Here is a 25,870-nt window from a genome sequence, read left to right as displayed (position 1 = left end):
CATTGATTATAAGAAAATCAGAGAAAGTAGTTCCAAATGTTGATTATAAGACAATCACAGAGCGTTGTTCCAAGCATTGAATAAGAAAATCAGACAGAGTTGTTCCAAGCATAGAATAACAAAATCAGACAGCATTGTTCCAAGCGTTGATTATAAGAACATCTAGGAGCGTTATTCCAAGCATTGAATAAGAAAATCAGAGAGCGTTGTTCCAAGTGTTGATTAGAAGAACATTAGACAGCATTTTTCCAAGATTTGATTATAAGAAAATCAGAGAGTATTGTTCCAATCATTGATTGCAAGAAAACCAGAGAGTGTTGTTCCAAGCGTTGATTACAAGAAAATGAGAGCGTTGTACCAAGCATTGATTATAAGAAAATCTGAGAGCGTTGTTCCAAGCACTGATTATAAGAAAATTAGAGAGCATTGTTCCAAGCACTGATTATAAAAAAATCAAAGAGCGTTGTTCCAAGCATTGATTATAAGAAATTCACAGAGCATTGTTCCAAGCGTTGATTATAAGAACATCAGAGAGCTTTGTTCCAAGTGTTGATTAGAAGAACATTAGAGAGCATTTTTCCAAGCTTTGATTATAAGAAAATCAGAGAGTATTGTTCCAATCATTGATTGCAAGAAAACCAGAGAGTGTTGTTCCAAGCGTTGATTATAAGAACATCTAGGAGCGTTGTTCCAAACATTGAATAAAAACATCAGAGAGCGTTATTCCAAGCATTGAATAAGAAAATTAGAGAGCGTGTTCCAAGTGTTGATTAGAAGAACATTAGAGAGCATTTTTCCAAGCTTTGATTATAGGAAAATCAGAGAGTATTGTTCCAATCATTGATTGCAAGAAAACCAGAGAGTGTTGTTCCAAGCGTTGATTACAAGAAAATGAGAGCGTTGTCCCAAGCATTGATTATAAGAAAATCTGAGAGCATTATTCCAAGCACTGAATAAGAAAATCAGAGAGCGTTGTTCCAAGCACTGATTATAAGAAAATCAGAGAGCGTTATTCCAAGCATTGATTATAAGAAATTCACAGAGAATTGTTCCAAACGTTGATTATAAGAAAATCAGAGAGCTTTGTTCCAAGCTTTGAATATAAAAAAATCAGAGAGCATTATTCTAAGCACTGATTATAAGAAAATCAGAGAGCGTTGTTCCAAACACCGATTATAAGAAAATCAGAGAACGTTGTTGCAAGCATTGAATAAGAAAATCAAAGAGCGTTGTCCCAAGCATTGATAATAAGACAATCAGAGAGCGTTGTTCCATGCATTGATTATAAGCAAATCTGAGAGCGTTGTTCCAAGCGTTGGTCATAAGAAATTCACAGAGTGTTGTTCCAAGCATTGATATAAGAAAATCAGAGAGCGTTGTTACAAGCATTGATTATAAGCAAATCTGAGAGCGTTGTTCCAAGCGTTGGTCATAAGAAATTCACAGATTGTTGTTCCAAGCAATGATATAAGAAAATCAGAGAGCGTTGTTACAAGCATTGATTATAAGAAAATCAGAGAGCTTTGCTCTAAGCATTGAATATAAGAAAATCAGAGAGTGTTGTTCCAAGCATTGATCATAAGGAATTCAGAGAGTGTTGTTCCAAGCGTTGATTATAAGAAAATCAGAGAGCTTTGCTCTAAGCATTGAATATAAGAAAATCAGAGAGCGTTGTTCCAAGCGTTGATTATAAGAAAATCAGAGAAAGTTGTTCCAAGCATTGAATATAAGAAAACCAGAGAGCGTTGTTCCAAGCATTGAATATAAGAAAACCAGAGAGCGTTGTTCCAGTCACTGATTATAAGAAAATCAGAGAGCGTTGTTCCAGTCACTGATTATAAGAAAATCAGAGAGCGTTGTTTAAGAAAATCAGAGAGCGTGTAGAAAAGTATCAAGCAAAATTGAAGAAAGATATGAATAAGAACAGAGGCCTATCTTCCGGTATTAACATTTGTCTGAATTCGATCTCCAGAGCAACTATAAAGTAGTATAAATCACTGTGAGAACTCCATATGTTTAAAATCTGTGTGTTTTTGCAATCTTCATTTTCTCCAAATAGTTCTTAACTGAAAATAGGTAACCGAAATGGTGTAGTCTGTGACCCCGACATGAACATTTGTATGGGTGACTGGGTTTGTATAAAAAAACCAATTGTATATGGAAAAGATTTACCTAAGTGGTCGGATCCCATCATGGTGCCTCAAGCTGAAGGTTTTGGGATATGATCAGGGTTTGTGTTGCAGAGCTGCCATGTACGTTGGATCAGATGGTGTTGAACATCCTCCTCTGAGTGTGGATGAATATTGAGTTCATGGATGTGCCGATCTGTGAAGGTTTGTCGTTCCAAGCCAATTTCAAACTCCAAGTGAATTTCAAATGCATGGTGTGCCAGTAAAGTTGAAAATGTGTTAACGAAAATTTCAAAGATCAAACAATCGTTGTCCTGAAAATGTTTCTGAATATGTTAAGTATTCAATTTCCCGTACCATTTACAGGAAATGTAATGTACTAGTTATTGTGTTCATTTGTACTCACATCTTGGGTTGTATATGGTACATATATTGTATTTTCAGTTGTTATGTTTTAGTTTCTGGAATTTTTGCGTTTTTTTTGTTTTGTTTTGTATCACTATATTATCTGCCAAAGGGGAAAGGTGTGTTGTGTTCCATATCTTGGAACCTGGTGGCACCTGGGGGGGCCAGGATGCCGGTGGAATGGTTATGTGGAGGGTTGTGAAGGAGCTATGAGAGGGCTGGAATAAGCTTGCGACCTCCGTTGCTGGCAGTAGCAGTAGTTTCTCCTGTAATTAAGAAATAAACTTACCGCAAGCCTTCACACTGGAACACCTTCTTTCCCACAAGTAGCATCTGGGAGGCCCAACATACGTTCATTTAATTAGAAAAAGCTTCTGAGGTTTGCTGCAATCAAGGAGAACAGTTGCCATCACTGACCTTGAATGTGTTTTTGGAGGCTAGCTATGTGTATGTTCCAGATGTTACCAGTGCCCAGTCTCCACAGCCAATTCCTTCTGTCAAGGTAGATGTTTGTTGTCCTTCAAGGTGACCAGGGCACCTCTGAAAGCTGTGCGCATGATCTTCATGAAGCCGACCCACCTGGTTGATAGCTAAATGTCATTTCTTATCTTGGCAGGCATCACAGGCTTAGTGAGCATGGACAAGAGCAACGACAGAGACACCGACTTCAACCTCTGGACAATGGGCGACCAGGACACGGGCGAGTTTGAGGTGAGTTGTTGATTGTCCAGTGATCACTGTGTGCTGAAGGTGGGCTGTTACAGAGATCATCTGTGCAAGAAAGACTGAATCATACTGCAAGCTGCCCCTTAAAGTTACTTACCAATAGTTGTTTCATACAAAATAAACACAGTAACCATCTATTCAGAACATGAGTCAGACCTTTCAAACAAACTTTATCTGCAAGCTCCGCAGAAGAATCAACATTCTGAATTTTCACCCCATCTCCACAACTGATATGTGTGACGTGGTGTGACAACATGTGAGCAATGGGTGAAATAGCTGCCTGAAATTTACTTAAAACATTTTGGTAACAATAACAAAAACAGAACCTACTACAGCTCAAAGATAGCAGAGGTATAGGAAGTTCCTTGCGGATCCCTTCTGCCATTGAAACTACATCAGAAGAACCCTGTGCTCCCTTTTCTCACCTCACCCATTGGCTGAAGAGTCACCTTTATGATAAAGTCGTCCAAGATCTAAAGTGACAAACCATCTGAGAAAAGATATCACTTCTGTCGTCGGCCCTCGTGCTCAAGGTAAGCTATTGTTCTGTTGATCCGCAATAGCACGTCACACAACAGAAACAAACTAGAGGAGTCAAGGCAAAGGTCTGGATGTCACCTCTGCCTTCCAGTGTGAATTGAATCACTTTCAAGTAAGTTAAGCCTCTTCTCTTCTTCACACCTTCAATGTGTGCCCCGGTGTGTCCCATCCAACCTGCAGGCCCATCCCTTTCAGACCTCAGCAATTTACACCACTGCTGAATTTTCAGGAGTATTTGCGCACCAGGCCTGGATCTGCATGTGCCCACATTCTGATGGCCTAACTCTGGCAGATCCCTGCACCCCCCTCCAGGTTATCCTCCCTCTTCCCAACACCTCCGTCCCACCTCCAATATGTGAAAGTAGAGAAAGGTGTGCAGAGAGACCTCTTCCCTAGAAGTGGATGGAGGATTAGTTACAAAATAGAAAGCAGGGAAAATTGGGTCCAGTGTTCTTGTTCTTAAGAGTCTCCAGGATGGGTTTTAGAACTTCTCTCCGGTGAATGGGCACGCAGGGCATCCTTGGCCCAGCAGCTTCTCTGGCGTCAGTGGAGATGCATTAATAAACACCAGACTCCAGTCGGGACATAGCGCAATATGCAAAGTTATTAGAGGGCTAGATGAATTGGACTTTCCACCCTGTCAGTAGATCTAAGAGGATATACGCTTTGCAACCTAAGAATCTATTGAATAATAGGCGAAAGAAGCACAAAAATCTATCATGTGAAATCTCGATCTTAAACAACTTTTTCGACTCCAGATCTGACAATCTCAGAACAGATCTGTTATTGCATACTACACCAAACACTATATAAAAGGCCTTCTTGAGCACTTAACAAGTACTTCAAGATATTCTCTTATGCCTACCATTTGGAATACTACTAAGAACTATTAACATTCTATCGCAGGTCCATTTATCCCTCCCACTCTCAAGAACAGTCACCGCCCCAAGGCAAGAGCTCAGGAGAATGATGGGCAATGTTAGTGAGGAATCATCCCTCCTTTAGGACATCCAAGGCTATGATCGTGAAGTAGAAAATCAGAGTCAGGCCGGAGGAAAACCTGTCAGATAGATCCTGCAAAGCAGCATCCCTGCAACAAAGTAAGGAAGGTGGAACCCTCCCAAATTTAATTCCAATACATATTGCCAGCAGATCCTCCTAGAATCATAGTAGCCGTGCTGTAAAATGCCCTTTTTGATGGTCACCCCCCACTTTTTGCTGCTTTACGCTGTTGCTTTTAACCTGAAAGTGCACTGAGGCCTGCTAATCAGAGCCCAGTACCAGTGCTCCTTCCAATAAACTGGATTGTGATTTAGTAAACCCAATGGGCAAGGGCTTTACCACTCCTGTAAGGCCCTAGTAAATGGTACCAGTGGCACCAAGGGATGGGTAAAGGGGTCACCAGGGCTGCAGCACTGGGTGTGCCACCCTCCGTGACCCAAGTGAAAGCAAAGCCTGCAGAGCTGCCATGTCAGCCTGCACAAGCAGCTTGTCTGCTTGAGTTCGACTCTGCCCACACCACATGAAGGCAGAGTAACCTCACTGCCCATAGCATAGGTCAGTAACCCCTGAAGAAGGCCTCCTATAACCCAGGAAACAGAGTGCACTGTGTTATGAGTATGGACATACATGCACAAGCATTTATGGCCCTGTGATAGCATTTAAAACTTAATGCTACTGCAATTGACCGGCGGTCTGTAGGATAACATGGGCTGGCTCCTGGACAAACCCCAGATGCCCAGCTCCATGATGGCCTGGCCGAATTCTCTCATGTTAAGTGTCAAACACCAAGGTTGTTAGCCCTGAACATGACTCTTGAGCCCAGGGTTATGTAGCATGTACAGAGGTGGCATCCTCAGAGGATGCCCACCAAGTTACGTTTCTCCTGCCTTGGTGGGTTCCCTAGAGCAGTTTTCCACCAAGAGTCTGTCTTCATGCTTTTCGTGCTAGCACTTCCCCAGGATGGGGTCGAAGGACATGGGCAGGAAGGAGGTCACACCCCCACCCTCCCAGGATGGCTAGTGTTTACAGTGGTCAAGGCAGTGAGCCTCAAAGCCTTTCACTGCTCTTGATATGTAATCTCTTGTCCCCACTTCAGGACAAAGCCCTTCCCGCCCTGTCCAAGCTGACAGGCAGGAAAATTGGAAATGCAAGAGGTGTACACCCCATAAAGGCTAGCCAAGGAAGGGTTCTGCCATCTTTGCAGACTCTAAATTAGAGGGTTCTGGGTAGATAAGTAATGTACACCCACAGGAAGTTGTCACCTCAGGGGCGGATTAGGTGCAGGGACTAGTAGCCCATTGGCCACTGTCCCCCACATCCTTAACGCCCCTAAAATTATTATTTAAGGGGCTCCCCGGGCAGCAGAACCTCAGTTCTGACTTTAAATCTGAGAAGAGGCACAGAGAAGATGCTGTCACTGGCAACAGGACTTTGGAATCTGCCGCAGTGCAAATACAGGGCAGTTAAGTGCCCTTAGGAGACCATATACTGGACCTGTGTGTTTGCCATGTGCCCATGGCAAAAAGTTGTTGCTCCCAGCAAGGGGGACTCTAGTGGATGCCAGAAACTGAAGCAGACTCCCCTGTGGAACCAGTCCACTGCAACCTGCCGAAGAATCACCATGCTACCTCACAAGAAGTGCAATCCATTGGGCCCCTCGTGAAGGAGCCCAAAGAGAAACAGTGACTTACACCCCAGGAGTTGTAGTGAAGCTCACACCAAGTTTCGAGCTGCTACATCAGTCCTGTTGACCTCCAGACAACAAGGTACCCGTGGACTTGTCGGTCACCAGCCCGGTAACTGACCTTTTCCGGGACATCACCGACTCCAGCCCAGCTCCCAGCAATAGCAACCAAACGACCCCACTGTTGAGATCCTGCATCCCCAAGAAGGTGACTTCAAGCCAGTGGCAATGCATCCTTGGTGGGACCCTCCAGTGATTGACAGCTTTAAGGCTACCTCTGCATCTGGAGCTGCCAGATGTGGTAGTGAAGTTCCAGCTGTGGAATCCAGGTCCTGAGAAAGCAAAAGCCTCTAGTCTCCGAGGGTAGAGTGTAGATCCACCTCCAGGTGTGTTTTTGTCAAGTGGTGCAATTGTGACCGCTCCTGTGGAACCTGTCAGAACCAAGGACAGCCAGAGCACCTCTGCACCCGGACCCCCTGGGCAAGGCAACGAGATGCTGTCTGTTGAGACTTGGTCTAGGGACCTGCAAGAACTTAACCCCAGGTGGGTTCCACAGAACTCATCCCACAAGTGACCGACTGCACACTGTTTCTCTCCATTTACCCGTTTGAAAACTTAAAGTGCATCTATTTCTGAACGCTTTATAAATCTACAACTCTGGTTGTATGATTGTTTTGGTGTCTAACTTAATATAAAAATCTGCTTTATTTTTCTAAATTGGTGTCGGATTTCTTTTGAGTCATGTCATTTACTTATCGTCCATGCTGTTTTTCTGAAATACTTTTCACATGTTCTTCCAAGGAGGCTGACTGCTCTTTGCCACTCTACCAGGACTGAGTCAACCCGAGGTCCACGTCTGGTTACGGTGTTAGGATTACATGTTAAGGTCCCCCCAGTCGTAAGACATAATACTGCCAACTTCCTACAGTCTGAAACTAGCCGTATCAGCGCAGCCCACACACAGCTACTAAACAGCTTCGAACCCATCAATACGTCAGAAGAGAAGTGGTGTAAAACCTTTTAAATATGGTTCTTGATATCACCAGAGACCTCCTTGATGGGTTATTACTGCTGCAGTAACAACCGTTGCAAAGAGCAGATATAAGGAGTGGAACCATAGGGTAGCCTTCATCCATCTAGAGGCAAAAATCGCAAAATCTTCCTCAAAAAAACTTGAGAACTAACACCCTGCTCCCCTACTCCAACCTCACATTTCATGGTCATCATCTTATGCCAGAATAGGGACTTCAGTCTCTGGGAAGACTTTCCGTAAAACAAGGAGAATCAGAAGTTCCTGGTAACCTGGAACCTTGGGGTTTGACAGCTTATTCCCTCTCTTACCCATAGAGCCGGCCACGCACTGTGGTCTGGAACCATCTAGAATGGCCCAGCCCAGGTCCTGGTTGACCAACTTACTGATAACACATAAGATGAAATTTGACCCAAGCACCTCTGTTTTAAACTCCAATAACCACCGCTTGCAGAAGTCAGAGCAGAATCATTACAGGAAACCTTGACACAACAGCAGCAGCAGCTTAGTCAATGTGCTTAGAGGCCATTCTGGTGCTCTACAACACTTCAGAGTAAATAAATGCCCCAACACGCACTGGAATGGAGGTGAGCTGGCACGTATGTGTGAGGGAAAACATCCCAAACCATGACTCCGGAAGAACGAAGTCGTGAACAACGAAAGCTGAACAACTCTTCCGTTAACCATGACTTTGTTCTTCTGTTCCTTAGCCACACATGTGCTGAACAACGCACATGCGTGGTTAAGGTACAGAAGAAGGGAGTCGGGTTCTGAGGAGGACGTGGTCAGGTAAGTGGGACTGGGGCCGTTTTAGGGACGAGGGTAGGGGGTCGGGTATTTTTTGTTTTTAGGGGCAGGGGTGGGGGGGTCAGGGTAGTTTAGGTTTTATGGGGTGGGGGGTTGCAGTAGTTTTAGGGGCCGGGGTGGGGTGATCTGTGTATTTTTAGGGGCGGGGTGGGGGTTTGGGGTAGTTTAGGTTTTAGGGGTTGGGAGGGGTCACTGTAGTTTTAGGGGCAGGGGTGGGGGGGTCAGGATATTTTTGGTTTGTAGGAGCGGGGTGGGGGTCAGTCTAGTTTAAGTTTTAGAGGGGGTGGGGGTTGCAGTAGTCAGGTAAGTGGGGCTGGGGCTGTTTTAGGGGCGGGGTGAAGGATCGGGTAGTTTAGGTTTTTGGGGGTAGGGGGTCGCTATAGTTTTAGGGGCGGAGTGGGGTGTTGGGGTGTTTTAAGGGGTGGGTGGGGGGTCAGGGGAGTTTGGGTTTTGGGGTGGGGGGTTGCAGTAGTTTTAGGGGCGGGGGGTCGGGATAGTTTAGGATTTAGGGGGGTGGTGGGGTTGATGTAGTTTTAGGGGCGGGCGTTGTATTTTTAGTTTTTGGGGGCGGGCTGTGGGGTCAGGGTAGTTTAGGTTTTAGGGGGGTGAGGGGGTCACAGTAGTTTTAGGGATGGGGGTCGGGTATTTTTAGTTTTTAGTGGTAGTTTTAGGGGCGGTGGGGGTTGGGGTATTTTTAGTTTTTAGGGGTTGTTTTAGGGGCAGAGGTGGTGGGTTGGGGTAGTTTAGGTTTTAGGGGGGTCGTGGTAGTGTTAGGGGAGGGTGGGGGGGTCGTAGTATTTTTAGTTTTTAGGGGTGGGATGGGGCTAGTTTAGGTTTAAGGGAGGCAGGTGTGGTCGCTGTAGTTTTAGGGCAGGGGTTGGGGCATCGGGTATATATATATATATATTTTTTTTTTTTTAATTGAGCATTTTTCGTTATAAAAAATACAACAAACAAACTTGCCAATTATCATCATTAGTGTGTTACATATAGTATGCATTTAGGTGTCCTACAAAAAGGAACATATTACAATAGTCATCATGTCCATATCAATAGAGATTACAAGCACCTAGACTGGGCACATGGGCTCAGAATGTTCACAACATTCTGCCTTGGTGTTTATAGAGGGCAGCCGCGGGAGAAAAACAGGGGTAGCGATCAGGGTCATGCTAGTATTAAAGGCATATCCTCCCTGATGTGAGAGGCGAGGAGTGCGATGTATCCCCACCGCCACCCCCCTCCCATGGATCATTCACTTAGGGTATCTCCCTCTGATTCCCGGCTCTGATGTTCCCGAGCCCAGCTCACAAACGGATCCCAAATGTCACGGGGTCTAGATGCAGCTGGCATTAACTCCCAGAATGTGGTTAGCTGCGTGTGCCCGTAAGTTACATCCGCCAGCCAATCCCTCACCGCGGGCACCCTCTGCCTACCCCAGTGTATCGCCACCCGTCGCTTAGCAAACAGTAAAAGTAATGCATGCAGCCTGCGCACTGCTGGCGGAGTGTCTCTGACATAACCTAGTAGCCCAATCAGAGGGGAAGGGACGTCAGAGCGGCCCACTATCTGGTTTACCGATACAAAAACCTGAGACCAATAACCCTTCAACCTCGGGCAGGACCAAGCTATATGTAGAAAAGAGGCCAAGGCCGACCCACAACGCCAACATTCATCCGTCTCCCTAAGCCCCATTCTTTTCAGGCTGATGGGGGTTCTGTAGAACCTATGCAGGTATTTAAAATGTATTAAACGCAGCTTGTAATTTGGCGAAAGCTCAGCAAGCTGCCCACAGCAGAACTCCCACTGTTCCTCAGAAATCTCAGGCTGGAGCTCCTCGTTCCAATACAGCATAGATTTAGGCGCTTCAACTGGTGTCATGTTTTGCATATGGCGATAAATACGAGTTACTAGCTTTCGGGGAGAAGGGGAGCCCACCACCGCCTCCAAAGCTGTAAAGACCGGCGGCGCATCAGGGAACCCCCCGAATAGTGTCCGGCACGCCGCACGTAGTTTATGATACAGAAATAATTCGGAAAAGGGCACCGTACCTCCCTCCTCCGGCGCCGGGGGAGGCATAAACTTGCCATTGGGAAAGAGGTCAGCAAAGGTGCGGAGATTCATCCTGTCAATCAGGTGACCAGCTATTCCATCAGCCACACAGGGCAGCATCGGGTTATGCAACAGAGGGAGCGATGGAGCATACAACAGTGGGACCCCGGCCCCCCTGCGCAACTCCTCCTATACCCACTGCAGCATCCTAGCCGTATCTACATCTTCTCTAGGACGCCTTGCCTTAGCGCATATCGCCACTCCAAGTGGAAGGGGCGCCACCACATCTCGTTCCACTGCCACGTGAGGTTGAAAAGGGACAGGGTGGGTCCAAAAATGCAGGAACTGAGCCTGAGCGCAGAGGGCATACAGTTTTATATCTGGGGCACCCAAACCTCCCTGTCGCAGTGGCAGCGCCAGCGTGTCCCACGCTATCCTGGCTTGTCCACCCGCCCACACCAGCTCAACCAGGCATGACCTCAAAGTGGTGAAGAAGTGTGCTGCAAGCGGTATAGGTATATTGACGAATATATAAAGGAATTTGGGTAACACTATCATTTTTGTCAACGCGATCCGCCCAGTTAGTGATAGGGGCAGGGAAGCCCATAATTTCACTTTCTCGCTCAGCCACATCATAGCCCTGCCAAAGTTAAGGCCCCAAATCTCCTGAAGGTCACGACTTATCCAAATCCCCAGATATTTGACTTTTTACGCCTCCCAGCGCAGGGGGTATTCAGAGCACACCTCCGCAGTGCCGTCCGTGAGGGGAAAGATTACCGATTTAGACCAGTTGATGGAGATGCCCGCGAAACCCTCAAAGCGGACAAATTTCCGCAGGATGGGATCCAAGTTGTCCGCAGGATTGGTAAGATAAAGGGTCACATCGTCCGCGTATAGTGATATTAGAAGATTTCTAGAACTGAATCCTATACCTCTTGCAGTATGATGTTGCCTAATCCTCGCAGCTAGCGGCTCCATAGCTATGGCAAATAGCAGCGGGGAGAGAGGACAACCCTGCCTGGTACCACGCAATACAGGGAACGGCTCCGACCCCAGACCATTCACCCGCACTCTGGCTGTAGGTAAAGTGTAAAGCAGGCAAATTTTTCTAATCAGCAGCGTACTGAAACCCATCCTTTTTAATATATGGAATAAATATGGCCATTCAATAGTATCAAAGGCCTTAGTGGCATCTAAAAACACCACGGCAGCTCTAACCTCGGGGTGTAGGTAATGTAATGCAGCGAAGATCGTTCGCAGGTTGTGGGAGGTCGCCCTACCTGGTATGAAACCGGACTGGTCGGGGAGTGAGACCATCGACAGCATTGGTTGCACCCGGTTCGCGAGCAGTTTGGCTAAAATTTTCACATCTACATTAATCAGAGATAAGGGCCTGTATGAGTTTAGATCGTCAGCAGGTTTATCCGGCTTCAGCAGCGTGATAATCAGCGCTTCGCGCATAGTGGCAGGCAACACCCCTTTCTCCAGGGCCTCCTCGTACACCGCCAGCAACCTGGGCGACAGCTCATCTGCGTATGCCTTATAGAAAGCTGTTGTGAGACCATCAGGTCCCGGTGCCTTGTTATTGAGCCATGCCAATGCAATGGAATCTAGATAGGATATAAGCTCTTCTGGGCATTCATCTTGAGTGTTGGTATATAAACGAGAAGAAAACTTGGAGAATGCTCCTACAATGTTATCCTTGTCATGAAGCAGTTCGCCATCAGTTGTGCGCAGTTCATGGATATATGTCGCGGGACGCGGCGGTCTAATCATATTTGCTAGGACCTTTCCCGGTCTCCCTCCTTCGCCGTAGCGCCTCGCCTCCGCATATTTCCCCAGGAACTTGACCTCCCTCAATGCCTCCTCTTCATATTCCAATAATTTGGTTTTCAATAGCCCCGCCACTTCTGACTCCCCAGCCTCTAAGAAAGTGCTTTCGAGTCGTTTTATATCGGCTTCAAGTGCTACCAGAGTGCTCCGTATCGCCTTCAATACACCCGCCTGCCGGGCTATACATTGGCCTCTAATGACGACCTTGAAGGCCTCCCACAGTGTCGCCTCTGTGTCCACCGACCCCGCATTACGCTCAAAATAGTCAATAATATCAGTCTGTATCTCCTCCCTGAATGCAACATCAAGTAGTGCCTGGGGTGGGAGTCGCCATGAGAATGCCTGAGAAGGACCCCCAGGGAGTAGTAACCTCAGCATACAGGGCGCATGGTCGGACATTGTACGGGGCATGTGCTCTACCTGTGACGTCCACAGTGCAACATCTCGCGACACAAGCCAAAAGTCAAGACGAGACCACGCGCCGCTATAGGTCGATATACAGGTGCCCTCCCTCAGGTCCCCATGTCTACCTCGCCATACATCAACCAACACTCCATCCTGCATTATTTCCCGTAGTGCGGAACCCGCCAACGGATTCAATGTGCGAGCTGCCCCCTTCCTATCTACTGTGTCATCAAGTACTGCATTGAAATCACCACCCCATACAATTGTATCCCATCCAGTGGCTTTCACCTGCCCCCAAAGCTTATGGAAGAAACCTGGAGAGTCTACATTAGGCCCATACACAGCCACAAATACTACCGAAACACCACACACAATGCCCTGTACCCAAACATATCTCCCCTCTGGGTCACATTGAACAGCGCCCTCCCGCCAGTCCAACCCGCGTCTTAACAGTATCGCCACCCCTCGGGCATAGTTGGAGTAAATAGCTGAATAAACATGGCCCCATCTAGTGTGACGCAGTCTTTGGGCAGGGGCAGTGTTCAAATGCGTTTCCTGCAATAGGCAGACATCCACACCATGCCGCACCAAATACGCATGTACCAACCTAGCCTTCCTGTGGTCGTTGAGCCCCCTAACATTCCAGGTGAGACAGTTCAAGGTTTTATCCACTTTTGGCATTTCTGTCACACATCCTGTAAAGTGCAGTAAGACATGTTGACAATGACCAGGCTGTACGTTCAAGACACCACCTAGGTAGCATACAATAGATGTTGGCAGTAAACAACAAGATAACAAACCCAACCCACCTCCCCCTACCCACTCCAACCCCCCAACCGGGTCGTAGATTAACCTTCCCCTTATTATCCCCAAAGAGACATTTTAATAAGCAAGGGAACATTCCCAAGGGGGTGTGGCGATGCCGGCTACTTCCCCGTGTGAAACGGGGTGGCCGGAAGATCTGCAGGGGATCCTCGCCGCACAAAACCTAATAATTAGATCTATCTAGAATAGCAGATGACAAGATTGAACAACAGGCATCACAAGTGCTTCTCCCCCTCCAGCGGGTAGAAGTCACTTTTAACTAGGAGCAATTCCCCACAGGGTATATTAGATTGGATCCACGTTAACTCATTGTCACAGAGCCTGCTATCCCCTTTCTCCACAGCATCCCTGGAACATTGTGCGGATTTGCGTCCCACGTGTTTAGCAAACTTCATCGCCTCCTAGGCATCAGTGAATATGTGGGCAGACCCCTCGAAGGACACCTTTAATTTAGCCGGGTAGAGGAGGGGGTACGGGTTCTGCGCCTGCAGAAGAAGTCGTTTTGCAGGCAGGAACTCACGGCGGGCGGCCTGGACAGCCGGGGTGAAGTCAGGGTAAAAGGAGATGTTATTTCCCTTGTGCGTGATGGATCCTCTCCCCCTCGCCAGTTTAAGGATCAAGTCTCTGTCTTGGTAGTTCAGGATTCTCGCAATTATAGGTCGGGGCGGCGCACCCACAGGGGGCCTCTGGCCCAGCGATCTGTGCGCCCTCTCCACCACAAACACCGCCGAGAGGTTGGGGTCAAACAGTTCGTGTAGGAGTTCAGTGATATATGTTTCCATCTTACTTATGGCAGTGGTCTCCGGGATTCCTGTGATGCGTAGATTATTGCGCCAGGACCGTGCTTCCAAGTCCTCATTCTTTGCATGGATTATTCCCAATAATTTGTCCATGTGCAGGAGTTGGTCCCTTGTTTCCCCTTGATACTCATGAAATTCAGACTGGCGAGCCTCAAGCGTGTCCAACCTCGTCTCGTGTGTGGCCACCTGGGTTTTCACAGAGTCTAACTGACTGGTGAGATTGTCCAGTTTAGTATCAATATTACGGAGGCTGGAGCGCATCTCAAGCATCAACGTGCGCAAATCTTCGCCCTGGTCGTCTGCGGCCAGGTCGCGCCCCTCCGCCGCCCGGGGCCCTTGCTCCAACTCTCCCTGCCGCGTGGAGCGCTTATGATCAAAGTTCAGTTTCGGCTGCTTAGCATCATGCTTCCCCATGGCAGAGAGAGATCCACCCGGTCCTGCCGCGAGCTACCAGCCAAGTCCCAGAGCCACCTCCGCTCCCGCGTAGCCGCAGCCGGGCACCTCTATCTCCTTCACTGCGCTCTCGCTGACTGATTCCGCTCTAACAAGCCCCATTGTCGCCGCCAGCACCACCACTGGGTTCCCTTAGATTGACTCTCCGAATTTGTATAATACAGTTGCCAGGGTGTAAGCCAATGACCACTCTGCCATCCACTAGCTCAGGTCGGCGGGGGGGGGAGGGCCTTCCGTTCACCCCCCCGCACTCACGAGGCAACCGGACAGGTCATAGCAGCACCTGTCCCTACTATCCACAATCCGCCTTCTGCCCAGCTGTGTTTGCTCACAGGCCCCCAGGCGCCTCACCTCTGCATCTTCGGAGCACGCCACTCGCGGTGCCGGGCAGATCAGACACTTCCACCTTCTCAAGAGCTCTAGTTTCCTCCACAGGGCGCCTTCGGCAACCGCGAGATTCCGCGCCGGAGCTCAGCCTCTCTACAGTCCACGTGCCACCTCACTCTGTCATCGGTAGTTTTGGCCCCAAAATGGCGGCCGCCGCCTCTGAAATCTGTTACTCCGACCCCCGTCTCAGGCTCAGCATTGATGTTCAGCGGGCTGCCTCCGTCCGTCGGAGTGCAGCTCAAATGTCACCCGTATAGTTTTTATTGGGGGTCCTGCATCTTTCCGGCTTCGTCCGCGTTCGCGAGCAGCACCCCGAGTCCAGAGCCGCTGCCCGGCCACGCGGCTCCGCGGGCTTACCTCCCAGGCCGCCCCAGCACCACAGCGCCGGCAGGATCCTCTGGGCAGCTTTAACAACACCGGGACCTTTCCGCGTCCCGGCGCTGCCCCAGCTCAGGCCCCGCCGCCAGCACAAGCCCCCGGCCTGAGTCGCGGCTCCTCCACCAGCGAGCTCCGTCAGACGCCACCGCCAGTTCCGCCCTCAGGCCGCGCCGTCCCCCAGCTCCTCACAGGCAATAAAAAATACGATTCTCCTGCCTCCACCTGCGTCGCACCGTCATCCGCACATTTTTTGTAGGTTTTGGCAGTTTGTGCTCGCCCCGATGTGCAGGATTATTGAAGGATTTCAATCTGGCCGGCGGAGCTCACTCAAAGAGCGGCCATCTCGCTGCTCAGCTGGCCACGCCCCCCCCGGCGTCGGGTATATTTAGTTTTTAGTGGTGTGGTAGTTTTAGGGGCGGGGTAGTTGGGTAGGAGTAGAATTGTTTTTAAGGGCGGGGTGAGAGATTGGGGTACAATTGTTTTAGGGGTGGTGGTAAGGGTGGTGTGGTGGGGGGGTCGCATGCTGGAACCACGCATGCCATTCCACACATGCCTTTACCAGGAATGCATTTACAATGAAAAATAGTTGCTAAGGCATTCGTGGTAAAGGATTCCTTGTTCCGACCGCATTGTTTGGGTATGCGTGGTGCCAGCATTCATTGTTCCGACTTATATTCATGTGTGAGGCATGAAGGGTCCTACCCCTTGGGGAAGGTAGGGGGCGGTCCCTGTTTTATTAAAATGGTGGCATATTTGCTTTGTTTAACTGATTTACGACGACACCCCCTCACTGAATTAACAACCTCATGAGAGCTGTCAAAAATACCTATACAGAGTAATTGTGTTCTTTTCTATCAACTCTGTTTGACACCTGTGTCCACTCTCCAGTGGGGTCCCAAAGGACTAATCACTGGGCCTGACCCCTATCCATGTTTACGTGGCTCCGTCGTCACATCTGGTAGTGTCATGTGGTTTCAAAGGTTTTTCATATGCTGACGTCAAGCAACTCATAGGGTCTGATTCTGAGTGAAAATGTTATTTAACGCACCAGATAGATAACAATATCACAGGGTACGTTATTAATTGAATGTGATAAATGACAACTATTATAAGTTGGTGGGGAATAACATGCGGATTTTGGTGTTTAACGCAGCAAGAGCCGCATGATGCAGTAAATACCGTATGCTTTTCCCCAGTTAAATTTTGGCAAACGTTGGACCTGCTGCAATTTAATGAAGGTTAAGGTATTTAACACATCTGATAATTATTGGATGCGTTAAATACATGCAAACTCGTAATTCCAAGGCATACGTAAATAGGTGTTTATGCATGGGTCAGAATTAACCGACCCACTTGTAACCAAGTCCCAGGTGTCCCTTTCTGAAAATGTCCTTGTGATCTCTGATAATATCTTTGTGACCTCTGAAAATGTCTCTGTGACCTCTGAAGATGTCTCTGTGACCTGTAAAGGTGTCTCTGTGATCTCTGGAGATGTCTGTGTGACCTGTAAAGATGTCTCTGTGACCTCTGAAGGTATCTCTGTGACCCCTGATGATGTCTCTGTAACCTCTGAAGATGTCTCTATGACCCCAGAAGATGCCTCTGTGACGTCTGAAGATATCTGTGTGACCCATGAAGATGTCTCTGTGACCTCTAAAGGCGTCTCTGTGACCCCTGAAGATGGATCTGTGACCTCTGAAGATGTATCTGTGACCTGCAAATATGTCTCTGTGACCTCTGAAGATGTCCCTGACCCCTGAAGATATCTCTGTGACCTGTAAAGATGTGTCTGTGATCTCTGAAGATATCTCTGTGACCTGTAAAGATGTGTCTGTGATCTCTGATGATGTCTCTGCGACCTGTAAAGATGCCTCTGTGACCTGAGAAGATATCTCTGTGACCCCTGAAGATATGTCTGTGACTCTTGAAGGTGTCTCTGTGACCCCTGAAGATGTATCTGTGACCTCTGAAGATGTCTCTGTGACCGGTAAAGATGTCCCTGTAATTGCTGGAGATGTCTCTGTGACCTGTAAATATGTCTCTGTGATCTCTGAAGATGTCTCTGCGACCTGTAAGGATGTCTCTGTGACCTCAGAAGATATCTCTGTGACCCCTGAAGATGTCTCTGTGACCCCTGAAGATGTCTCTGCGACCTCTGAAGATGGCTCTGTGACCTGTAAAGATGTCTCTGTGACCTCTGAAGATATCTCTGTGACCCCTGTAGATGTCTCTCTCTTTCAGAGAGAGCTCTATGGATGAGAGACGGTTAAACTCAGGACTAGGGCACAGATTTACTAAATGGTCAAGCAGGGCAGCAGTGACAGATGCTGCGCTGTACTGCGTTGCAAGAGAGGGAGAGCAGGAGAGTGTCAGAGTCACAGAGATATGACTCTCTCCTCCCCTTTCTCTGGCGCGGATGTGTATTTTCACTGCTGAGCGCCGGTCACACACCTTTGCACCATAGTGCATGGGTGTGTGCGTGAGTCTAGCATAGGTTTCGTACTAGGAGGGTTCTCTTCCTTCACAAAATACAATGTGTAGACACTCTTTAAAACCTTTCCTACGTTGCATGTGTGTTGCGCAGTGCAGCACGCATGCAAAGTCGAGGAACAAAGGAGAATGAAAACATTTTTCCTTGGAACACCTGCTTTACATGGCATTAACTTTTGGAACTAAAGTCTGACTAGTATTGTTTGTAGATAGGGTTTTGCATCGAAAGGCATGGGTGGTTGCATGGTGACGCCCATGCACCACCCATGTAATGCCCCCTTCGTGCTAAGTAATGCAAAGCATTGCTTCGGGTTGCTTTGTTACTTTTGGGGTATTTTTCAGCGTAAAACAAGTTATGCTCTGGAAAGTAAATAGGTAACAAAAGAGTTTGCGTCGGTTTGTGTCACTTTTGTGATGCAAACATGGTGTAAAATGTTAGTAAATATAACCCTCGGACTCAGTCTGGTGGCACTCCAGGTTGCCCTCTAATCCGGGTGACTACCCACCCCTCATTGTACGTGGCATGAGCCCTGGGCACCTCGTTGGACCACGGTATGCCCTTAGATAGTCAGATTTCCTTGGTATCAGAAGGTTGGTTCCAGTACCCACAGCTCTCAGGAATCACCTTGTACTCACCCCTGCACTAGCACGTAAGACCCTCGTGCGCACTCTCATCACTAGTGCTGGACCCACCAGTGCACCGTACCCCCTTCTCCTGCAGTACTTGAACCCCGAGCTACAGGTGGGTCAGGGTGCGGCTGCCAGGCTCTTTTAAAGCCCTCTCGCTGACCCACCATGAGTTCCATAAAAGGGGCCATGTTACGAGAGGCCATGCCTCCTTCACCATCTCTTTTCACCTTTTGTTCCTGCTTGTGCTTCTCTACAGCAGTCATACAGTTTGCACTGAGTTTGCTTTCTAGTTGTTTTTGTCTTTCTTGCATTGATTATTTTTGCTGCGACTGGAACAAGAAACACAGAACTGATCGTTGAAGAAAGAGGTACAAATGTGGCAAGAGGAGTAAGGCTCACAAAGAAACAGCACAGAAGCAGCCTAGAGGAAAGGAGGAGACATGGGTGCCAGGGAGGCAGAATGTGCTGGGAATCTTTAAACACACAAAGCCGCCTCCATGACTTCATGGCAGGTGGCCGTCTCGCACAGGAGCTCGCACACTTGCTGTTGGCTTCTCCTGAAATAGCTGCATGCCAAGGGTGGTTTGTGGATGACTTGTTGTTGGACGACTTGAGCAATGTCATTGGAGCAAAGGGTCTGTCTATGGCCGACTGTGAAGGGTCTGTCTTTAGCCGACTGCGAAGGGTCTGTCTAGCCAACTGCGAAGGGTCTGTCTTTATTCAAACGCGAGGGGTCTGTCTCTATCCAACTGTGAAGGGTCTTTCTTTAGCCAACTGTGAATGGTCTGTCTTTGTTTGAATGCCAGGGGTCTGTCTCTATCAAACTGGGAAGGGTCTGTCTTTAGCCGACTGTGAAGGGTCTGTCTTTAGTCGACTGCGAAGGGTCTATCTGTATCCGACTGCAAAGGGTCTATCTGTATCCGACTGCAAAGGGTCTGTCTTTAGCCAACTGCAACAGATCTATCTTCAGTCGACTGCAAAGGGTCAGCCTTTAACCAACTGTCAAGTCTTTAGAAGAGTCTGTCTTTATCCAACTGTAGGGGGTCTGTCTTTAGCCGACTGCCAAGGGTCTGTTGTTAGCCAACTGCAAAGGGTCTGTCTTTAGCCAACCGTGAGGCGTCTGTCTTTAGCCAGCTGCCTTGCCTTGCAAAGGCTCTGCCTTTAGCTGATTTTGAAGGGTCTGTCTTTAGCCAACTGTGAGGGGTCTGTCTTTAACCAACCATGAAGGGTCTGTCATTAGCTAACTGTGAAGGGTCTGTCTTTAATCAACTGCCTTGCCTCGCGAAGAGTCTGTCTTGAGTCCACTGCAAAGGGTCTGTCTTTATCCAACTGTGAATGGTATGTCTTTAGCAAACTTCCTTGGCTTCCAAAGGGTCTGTCTTCAGCCAACTGCAAAGGATCTATCTTTAATCTAGTGCAAAGGGTCTGTCTTTAGCCAACTGTGAAGGGTCTATTTGTATTCAACTGTGAAGAGTCTGTCTAGCCGACTGTGAAGGGTCTGTCTTTAGCCAACTGCGAAGGATCTATCTTTAATCAACTGCGAAAGGGTTTGTCTTTAGCTGACTGTGAAGGGTCTGTCTTTAACCAACTGCCATGTCTTGCGAAGAGTCTGTCTTTATCCAACTGTGAATGGTGTGTCTTTAGCAAACTGCCTTGGCTTCCAAAGGGTCTGTCTTTAGACACCTGTGAAATAGTGCATGTACTACCTGTGTGCCCCCACGTCGTCCTGGCCCATTTTCACGGACTTCGCGAGTGCGTAGATGCCATTTTAAGAGTGTACTGCACATAGGTCAATACCTAGGTACAGCTTCACAATGGTAACTCCGAATATGGCCATGTAAGGTGTCTAACAACTGGGAACTGTACCCCAATATTGATTCCAGTATTGGTTTTACAATTCCATGCTCCCTGGGGGCTCCAATATGGACCCCCCAGTACTGCCATACCAGCCTTCTGAGGCTTTCACTGCAGCCCCAGCTGCTGCCACCTCACAGACAGGCTTCTGCCTTCCTAGGGCTTGGGCGGCTCAATCCCAGGAAGGCAGAAAAATGCATTTCCTTTAGGAGAGGGGTGTTACACCCTCTCCCTTTCGAAATAGGTGTTACACACATGGGAGGGGTATCCTCCCAGAGTCTCTGGAAATGCTTTGAAGGGCACAGATGGTGCCCTCCTTGCATAATCCAGTCTACACAGGTTCAGGGACCCCCAGTCCCTACTCTGGCGGGAAACTGGATGAAGGAAAGGGAAATGACCACTCCCCTGTCCATCACCACCCCGTGGGTGGTGCCCAGAGCTCCTCTAGAGTGTCCCTGGGTCTGCCATCTTGTTTTCAGGGTTGTCAGGGAACTTTGTGAGCATCTGAGTGGCCTGTGCCAGCAGGTGATGTCAGAGACCCCTCCTGATAGATGCTTACCTGGTTAGGTGACCAATCCCCCCTTCGGGGCTATTTAGGGTCTCTCCTCTGGGTGTTTCTTCAGATTCGGATTGCAAGACTCCAGCAGGAATCCTCTGCATCCTTTACTTCATCTCTTACCGACGGATCAACCGCTGACTGCTCCAGGAACTCTACAAAACTGCAACAAAGAACCTAAGATGACTTCTGCAACATTGTAACTTCAGCTGCTGCCAGCAACTGCAACAGTTTCCAGGTCGTGTATCCTGCGAGGACTGCCTGTCTTCAGCCTGCACCAGAAAAAGCGAAGGAATCTCCAGTGGAGTAATGGAGTCACTTCCCTGTTTCAGAAGCACCTCTCTGCAGCAACGACCAGTGGCTTTTGTCCCCTCTCCAGACGACAGGCATGGATCCAGCGACACGGGCGGTGGACTAAAGTGACTCTAACAGTCCCAACGTCTAGCTGGCCAAATTTGATGGAGGTAAGGGCTTGCCTCCCCATGCAAGACAGTACCCCCATGGACTGTGTGACTTGCAGTTCCCAAGGCTTGTGTGTGATCTTCCAAGAAGTTCTTTATGCACAGCACAGCTTAGAGCCCCAGCACGCCATCCTGCGACACACAGCTTCCTGAGTGGTTCTTCGGCGGTGTGGGAATCCTTTGTGTTGTGCTGTGTGGGCCTCCATTTGCACCTTCTTTCTCCCTGTGCTGTGGGACTCCTGTGCATGCTGCCTGGTCTTCTGAGGGCTCTCTGAGTTGCTAAGAGCACCCTCTGTCTCCCCATCCTGGGTAGAGTCGACCTGGTAATTCCTGGACCCAGGAAGCACCATTTTCTGCTAACCGCAAGCTTTGCAGTTACCAAGGCTTGTTGGTGGAATCCAGCGATGCAAACCAGACTGCATTCATCCATCCAGCGTGGGACATCTTCTGCACCAACCAGGAACCCGCATCTGTCTTCTTAGGTGCAATACTGATTTCGTCTTCTCACCGGTGGTTCTCCTTTTGCACCTTCATCCTGGTTAGCAGGGGCTCCTGTTCTCCCTGGACTCTTCAGTGCTTCTTGGACTTGGCCCCCTTCTTCCACAGGTCTTCAGGTCCAGGAATCCATTGCTGGTGTCTTGCAGTCTCTTCTGGTTCTTGCACTGTCTTCTATCACGACTTCTAGTGTGTTTTAGGAAACTTGCTGTGTTTTACTCCTGCTTTCCTGGGCTCTGGGGTGGGGTATTCTACTTACCTTTGGTGGTTTCTTACACTCCCAGCACCCCTCTAGACTCTACACTTCCCTAGGTGGGAAACCGACTTTCACATTCCACTATTTTAGTATGTGGTTTGTGTTCCCCTTAGGCCCATTGCAACCTATTGTGATTTTCACTGTTTGCACTATTTTCTGACTATTTACTTACCTGATTTTGGTTACTAGTGTATATATTGTGTAATGTGCTTACCTTCTAAGGGAGTATAGTCTCCAAAGTATTTTTGGCCTTGTGTCACTAAAATAAAGTACCTTTATTTTTGGTAACACTGAGTATTGTCTCTCTTGTGTGTGAGTACTGTGTGACTACAGTGGTATTGCAAGAGCTTTGCATGTCTCCTAGGTCAGCCTTGGCTGCTCTGCCTACAGCTACCTCTAGACAGCCTCGCTTCTAGACAGTGACCACATTTCACTAAAAGGGGATAACTGGACCTGGTATAAGGTATAAGTACCTTAGGTACCCACTACAATCCAGGCCAGTCTCCTACACTTTAGCCAACTGTGCATGGTCCGTCCTTAGCCAACTGCAAGGGGTCTGTTGTTAGCCAACTGCAAAGGGTCTGTCTTTAGCCAACCGTGAGGCGTCTGTCTTTAGCCAGCTGCCTTGCCTTGCAAAGGCTCTGCCTTTAGCTGATTTTGAAGGGTCTGTCTTTAGCCAACTGTGAGGGGTCTGTCTTTAACCAACCATGAAGGGTCTGTCATTAGCTAACTGTGAAGGGTCTGTCTTTAATCAACTGCCTTGCCTCGCGAAGAGTCTGTCTTGAGTCCACTGCAAAGGGTCTGTCTTTAGCAAACTGCGAAGGGTCTGTGTTTAGCAAACTGCCTTGGCTTCCAAAGGGCCTGCCTTTAGCCAACTGCGAAGGGTTTGTCTTTAGCTGACTGTGAATGGTCTGTTGTTAGCCAACTGTGAAGAGTCTGTCTTTAGCCAGCTGCGAAGGGTCTGTCTCTAGCCAAGTGCCTTGCCTTGTGAAGGGTCTGTTGTTAGCCAACTGTGAAGGGTCTGTCTCTAGCCAACCACAAGGAGTCTGTGCTTAGCCAGCTGCCTTGCCTTGCAAAGGGTCTGCCTTTAGCCGATTTCGAAGGGTCTGTCTTTAGCTAACCACAAAGGGTCTGTCTTTAGCCGACTGGAAAGGGTGTGGCTTTAGCTAACTGCGAAGGGTCTGTCTTTAGCCAACTGCGAAGGGTCTGTCTTTAGCCAACTGCGAAGGGTTTGTCTTTAGCCAACTGCAAAGAGTCTAATCTTCACCAACTGCGAAGAGTCTGTCTTTATCCAACATGGGAATGGTCTGTCATTAGCCAACCGTGAAGAGTCTGTCTTTATCCAACATGGGAATGGTCTGTCATTAGCCAACCGTGAAGAGTCTGTCTTTATCCAACATGGGAATGGTCTGTCATTAGCCAACCGCAAAGAGGCTGTCTTTATCCAGCTGCGAAGGGTCTGTCTCTTTGCTTGCAGAAGATCTGTCTTTAGACAACTGCGAAGGGTCTGTCTTTAGCCGACGGTGAAGGGTCTGTATTTAGCTGACTGTGAAGGGTCTGTCTTTAGCCAACTGCCTTGGCCTGCAGAGGGTCTCTTTAGCCAACTGCCTTGCCTTTTGATGGGTCTGTCATTAGCCAACTGCAAAGGGCTTGTCTTTACCCAACTGCAAAGGGTCTATCTTGCACCAACTGAGAAGAGTCTGTATTTGGCCAACATGCGAATGGTCTGTCATTAGCCAACTGCGAACAGTCTGTCTTTAGCAAGCTGCGAAGGGTCTGTCTCTAGCCAACTGCTTTTGCTTGCAGAAGATCTGTCGTTAGCCAACTGCCTTGGCTTGCAAAGGGTCTGTCTGTAGCTGACTGTGAAGGACCTGTCTGTAGTCAACGGCAAAGGGTCTGTCTTTAGCCAACTGCAAAGGGCCTGTCTGCAGCCACCTGTGAAAGGTCTTTCTTTAGCAACTATGAAATGTCTGTCTTTAGTCAACTACAAAGGGTCTGACTTTAGCCAAGTGCGCAGATTCCACTTTTGCCCACCTGCATGTGTACACCGTTAGCTAACTGAGCAGGGTCTATTTTTATCCAGCTGCCACCTTTTGCCAACTGCATAGGGTCTTCCTTCAGCCAAATACATAGGATCTGCTTTTAGACCCATGGGTAAAAGTCAGAAGACAAGGAGCAGCTGTAACATGCATGGTGCTGACAGACCACCTCCACCTGGTGAGCATTGCTCACTCTGCACTCTTTGGGGCTCATATGGGTGCCAGGTTTGTCTGAAGATGAGATGTTTCCCAGGAGTGAACATATTTCCTGAGTGGAGTGACAGGTGACAGATGGGGACAAGGAAGTACGAAGGTGCCTCATGTTAGAAAGGCCCATCCGAGCCCGACCTTGTGCCAGGCCACACAACAGTGGTGCACACGGAGAGGTCCCACCATTGGACGCTGCTCGGTTCCCATTGATGGCCACCTGGCTTTCAGTGTTGTACGTCTGCACAACCAGGAGTGAATCTATGAGGTTTGACAGGATGCCATTTGCTAATAAACATTTCTAGAGGACAGGAATTGGCGCGAGTGAAAAAAGAGTGCATGGACCTCATTAGCTAGTGAAGACGCACTGGAAGGCGCAAGGAGTCCTCACCACGTGGAGCTCCATGTGAGCAGGAAGTGAGCACCAGGCTAGTGGTGCCAGCACCTGCAACAGAAGTGCCACTTTCAGAGCTCCACTGGCAGGCACCTAAGAGGCTGGCACTCTCAATGCAGTGGTTGAGTGTCTCTGAGAGTCTCTCCAGCTGCTTGGGATCAGGTGGAAGCTCTGAGGTTGTCATAACAAAAGACAAGTGTCTCCTTCAGTGGAAAACTCAACAATGATGACTCGCTGGAGATGCTTTGAGAGTGATACGAGCATCTCTGCCCACATCAGCCAGATCAACTAGGAGCGCACGTGGAATTGTTTTCCTGTGCCACACCAAGCAATGAACACTCCCCCCAGTAAAAGATGTCGCAAATGCTGCACAGCACACAGCCTACGAGTAACTTTATCACATTAACAAAACGGTGATGTGCACATTGGGGCATGGGCCTCAGCTGCACATTTGGTAAATAAAGCTGCTCTCAAGATGGCCGCACACACAGATCTAGTGTGATGTGTGTCAGTCTTCTAGAGTTAGAGACATTGGGCCTGATTTAGATCTCTGCGGAGGGAATACTCCAAGACAAATGTGACTGATATCTAGTTGGCCATATTATGCTCTCCATAGGAAATCATGGGATTGTAATATGGCAGACGGGTTATTCGTCACATTTGTGATAGAGTATTTCCTCCACCAAGATCTAAATCAGGCCCATTATTGGGTGTGTCTGTTGTCACAAATTATTTCTTGGTAACTTCTTGCAGTGATACTGTGAATAATATTGGATTTTTATGCCAGTTTAGCTTATAACAAGTGAATTATTCAAACTCTGGCCCTCATTATGACTTTGGCGGTCTACAACGTAGATCGCTGAAGTCCCGCCAGCCACAAAATCACTTGTGATGGCGGTCATCAGACCACCAAATTCCGACTTCTGGCGGTGCAGTGGAGGTTGCTCCGCTGGCACCGACATGTCAACACAACACCACTACGCCTATTACGACTTAGTAATAGGTGTGGCGGTGTTATGTTGGCGGGGCGCTGGT

At 48.3% G+C, this 25,870-nt stretch overlaps 1 protein-coding gene across 1 annotated transcript in view; it reads left to right on the top strand.

Annotated features, from left to right (window-relative positions):
• The window catches only part of NPR2 (natriuretic peptide receptor 2), a 428,259-nt gene that overhangs the window by 255,960 nt on the left and 146,429 nt on the right, over positions 1 to 25,870 (top strand). The window contains exon 5 of the mRNA XM_069205697.1: positions 3,151 to 3,245. Within this exon, the coding sequence (XP_069061798.1) occupies positions 3,151 to 3,245 (95 nt within the window). The remainder of the gene's footprint in view (positions 1 to 3,150; positions 3,246 to 25,870) is intronic.

The sequence above is a fragment of the Pleurodeles waltl genome, chromosome 1_2 (genome assembly GCF_031143425.1).
Source record: "Pleurodeles waltl isolate 20211129_DDA chromosome 1_2, aPleWal1.hap1.20221129, whole genome shotgun sequence".
NCBI classification, from domain to species: Eukaryota; Metazoa; Chordata; class Amphibia; order Caudata; family Salamandridae; genus Pleurodeles; species Pleurodeles waltl.
This window is presented reverse-complemented; position numbering and strand designations above follow the sequence as displayed.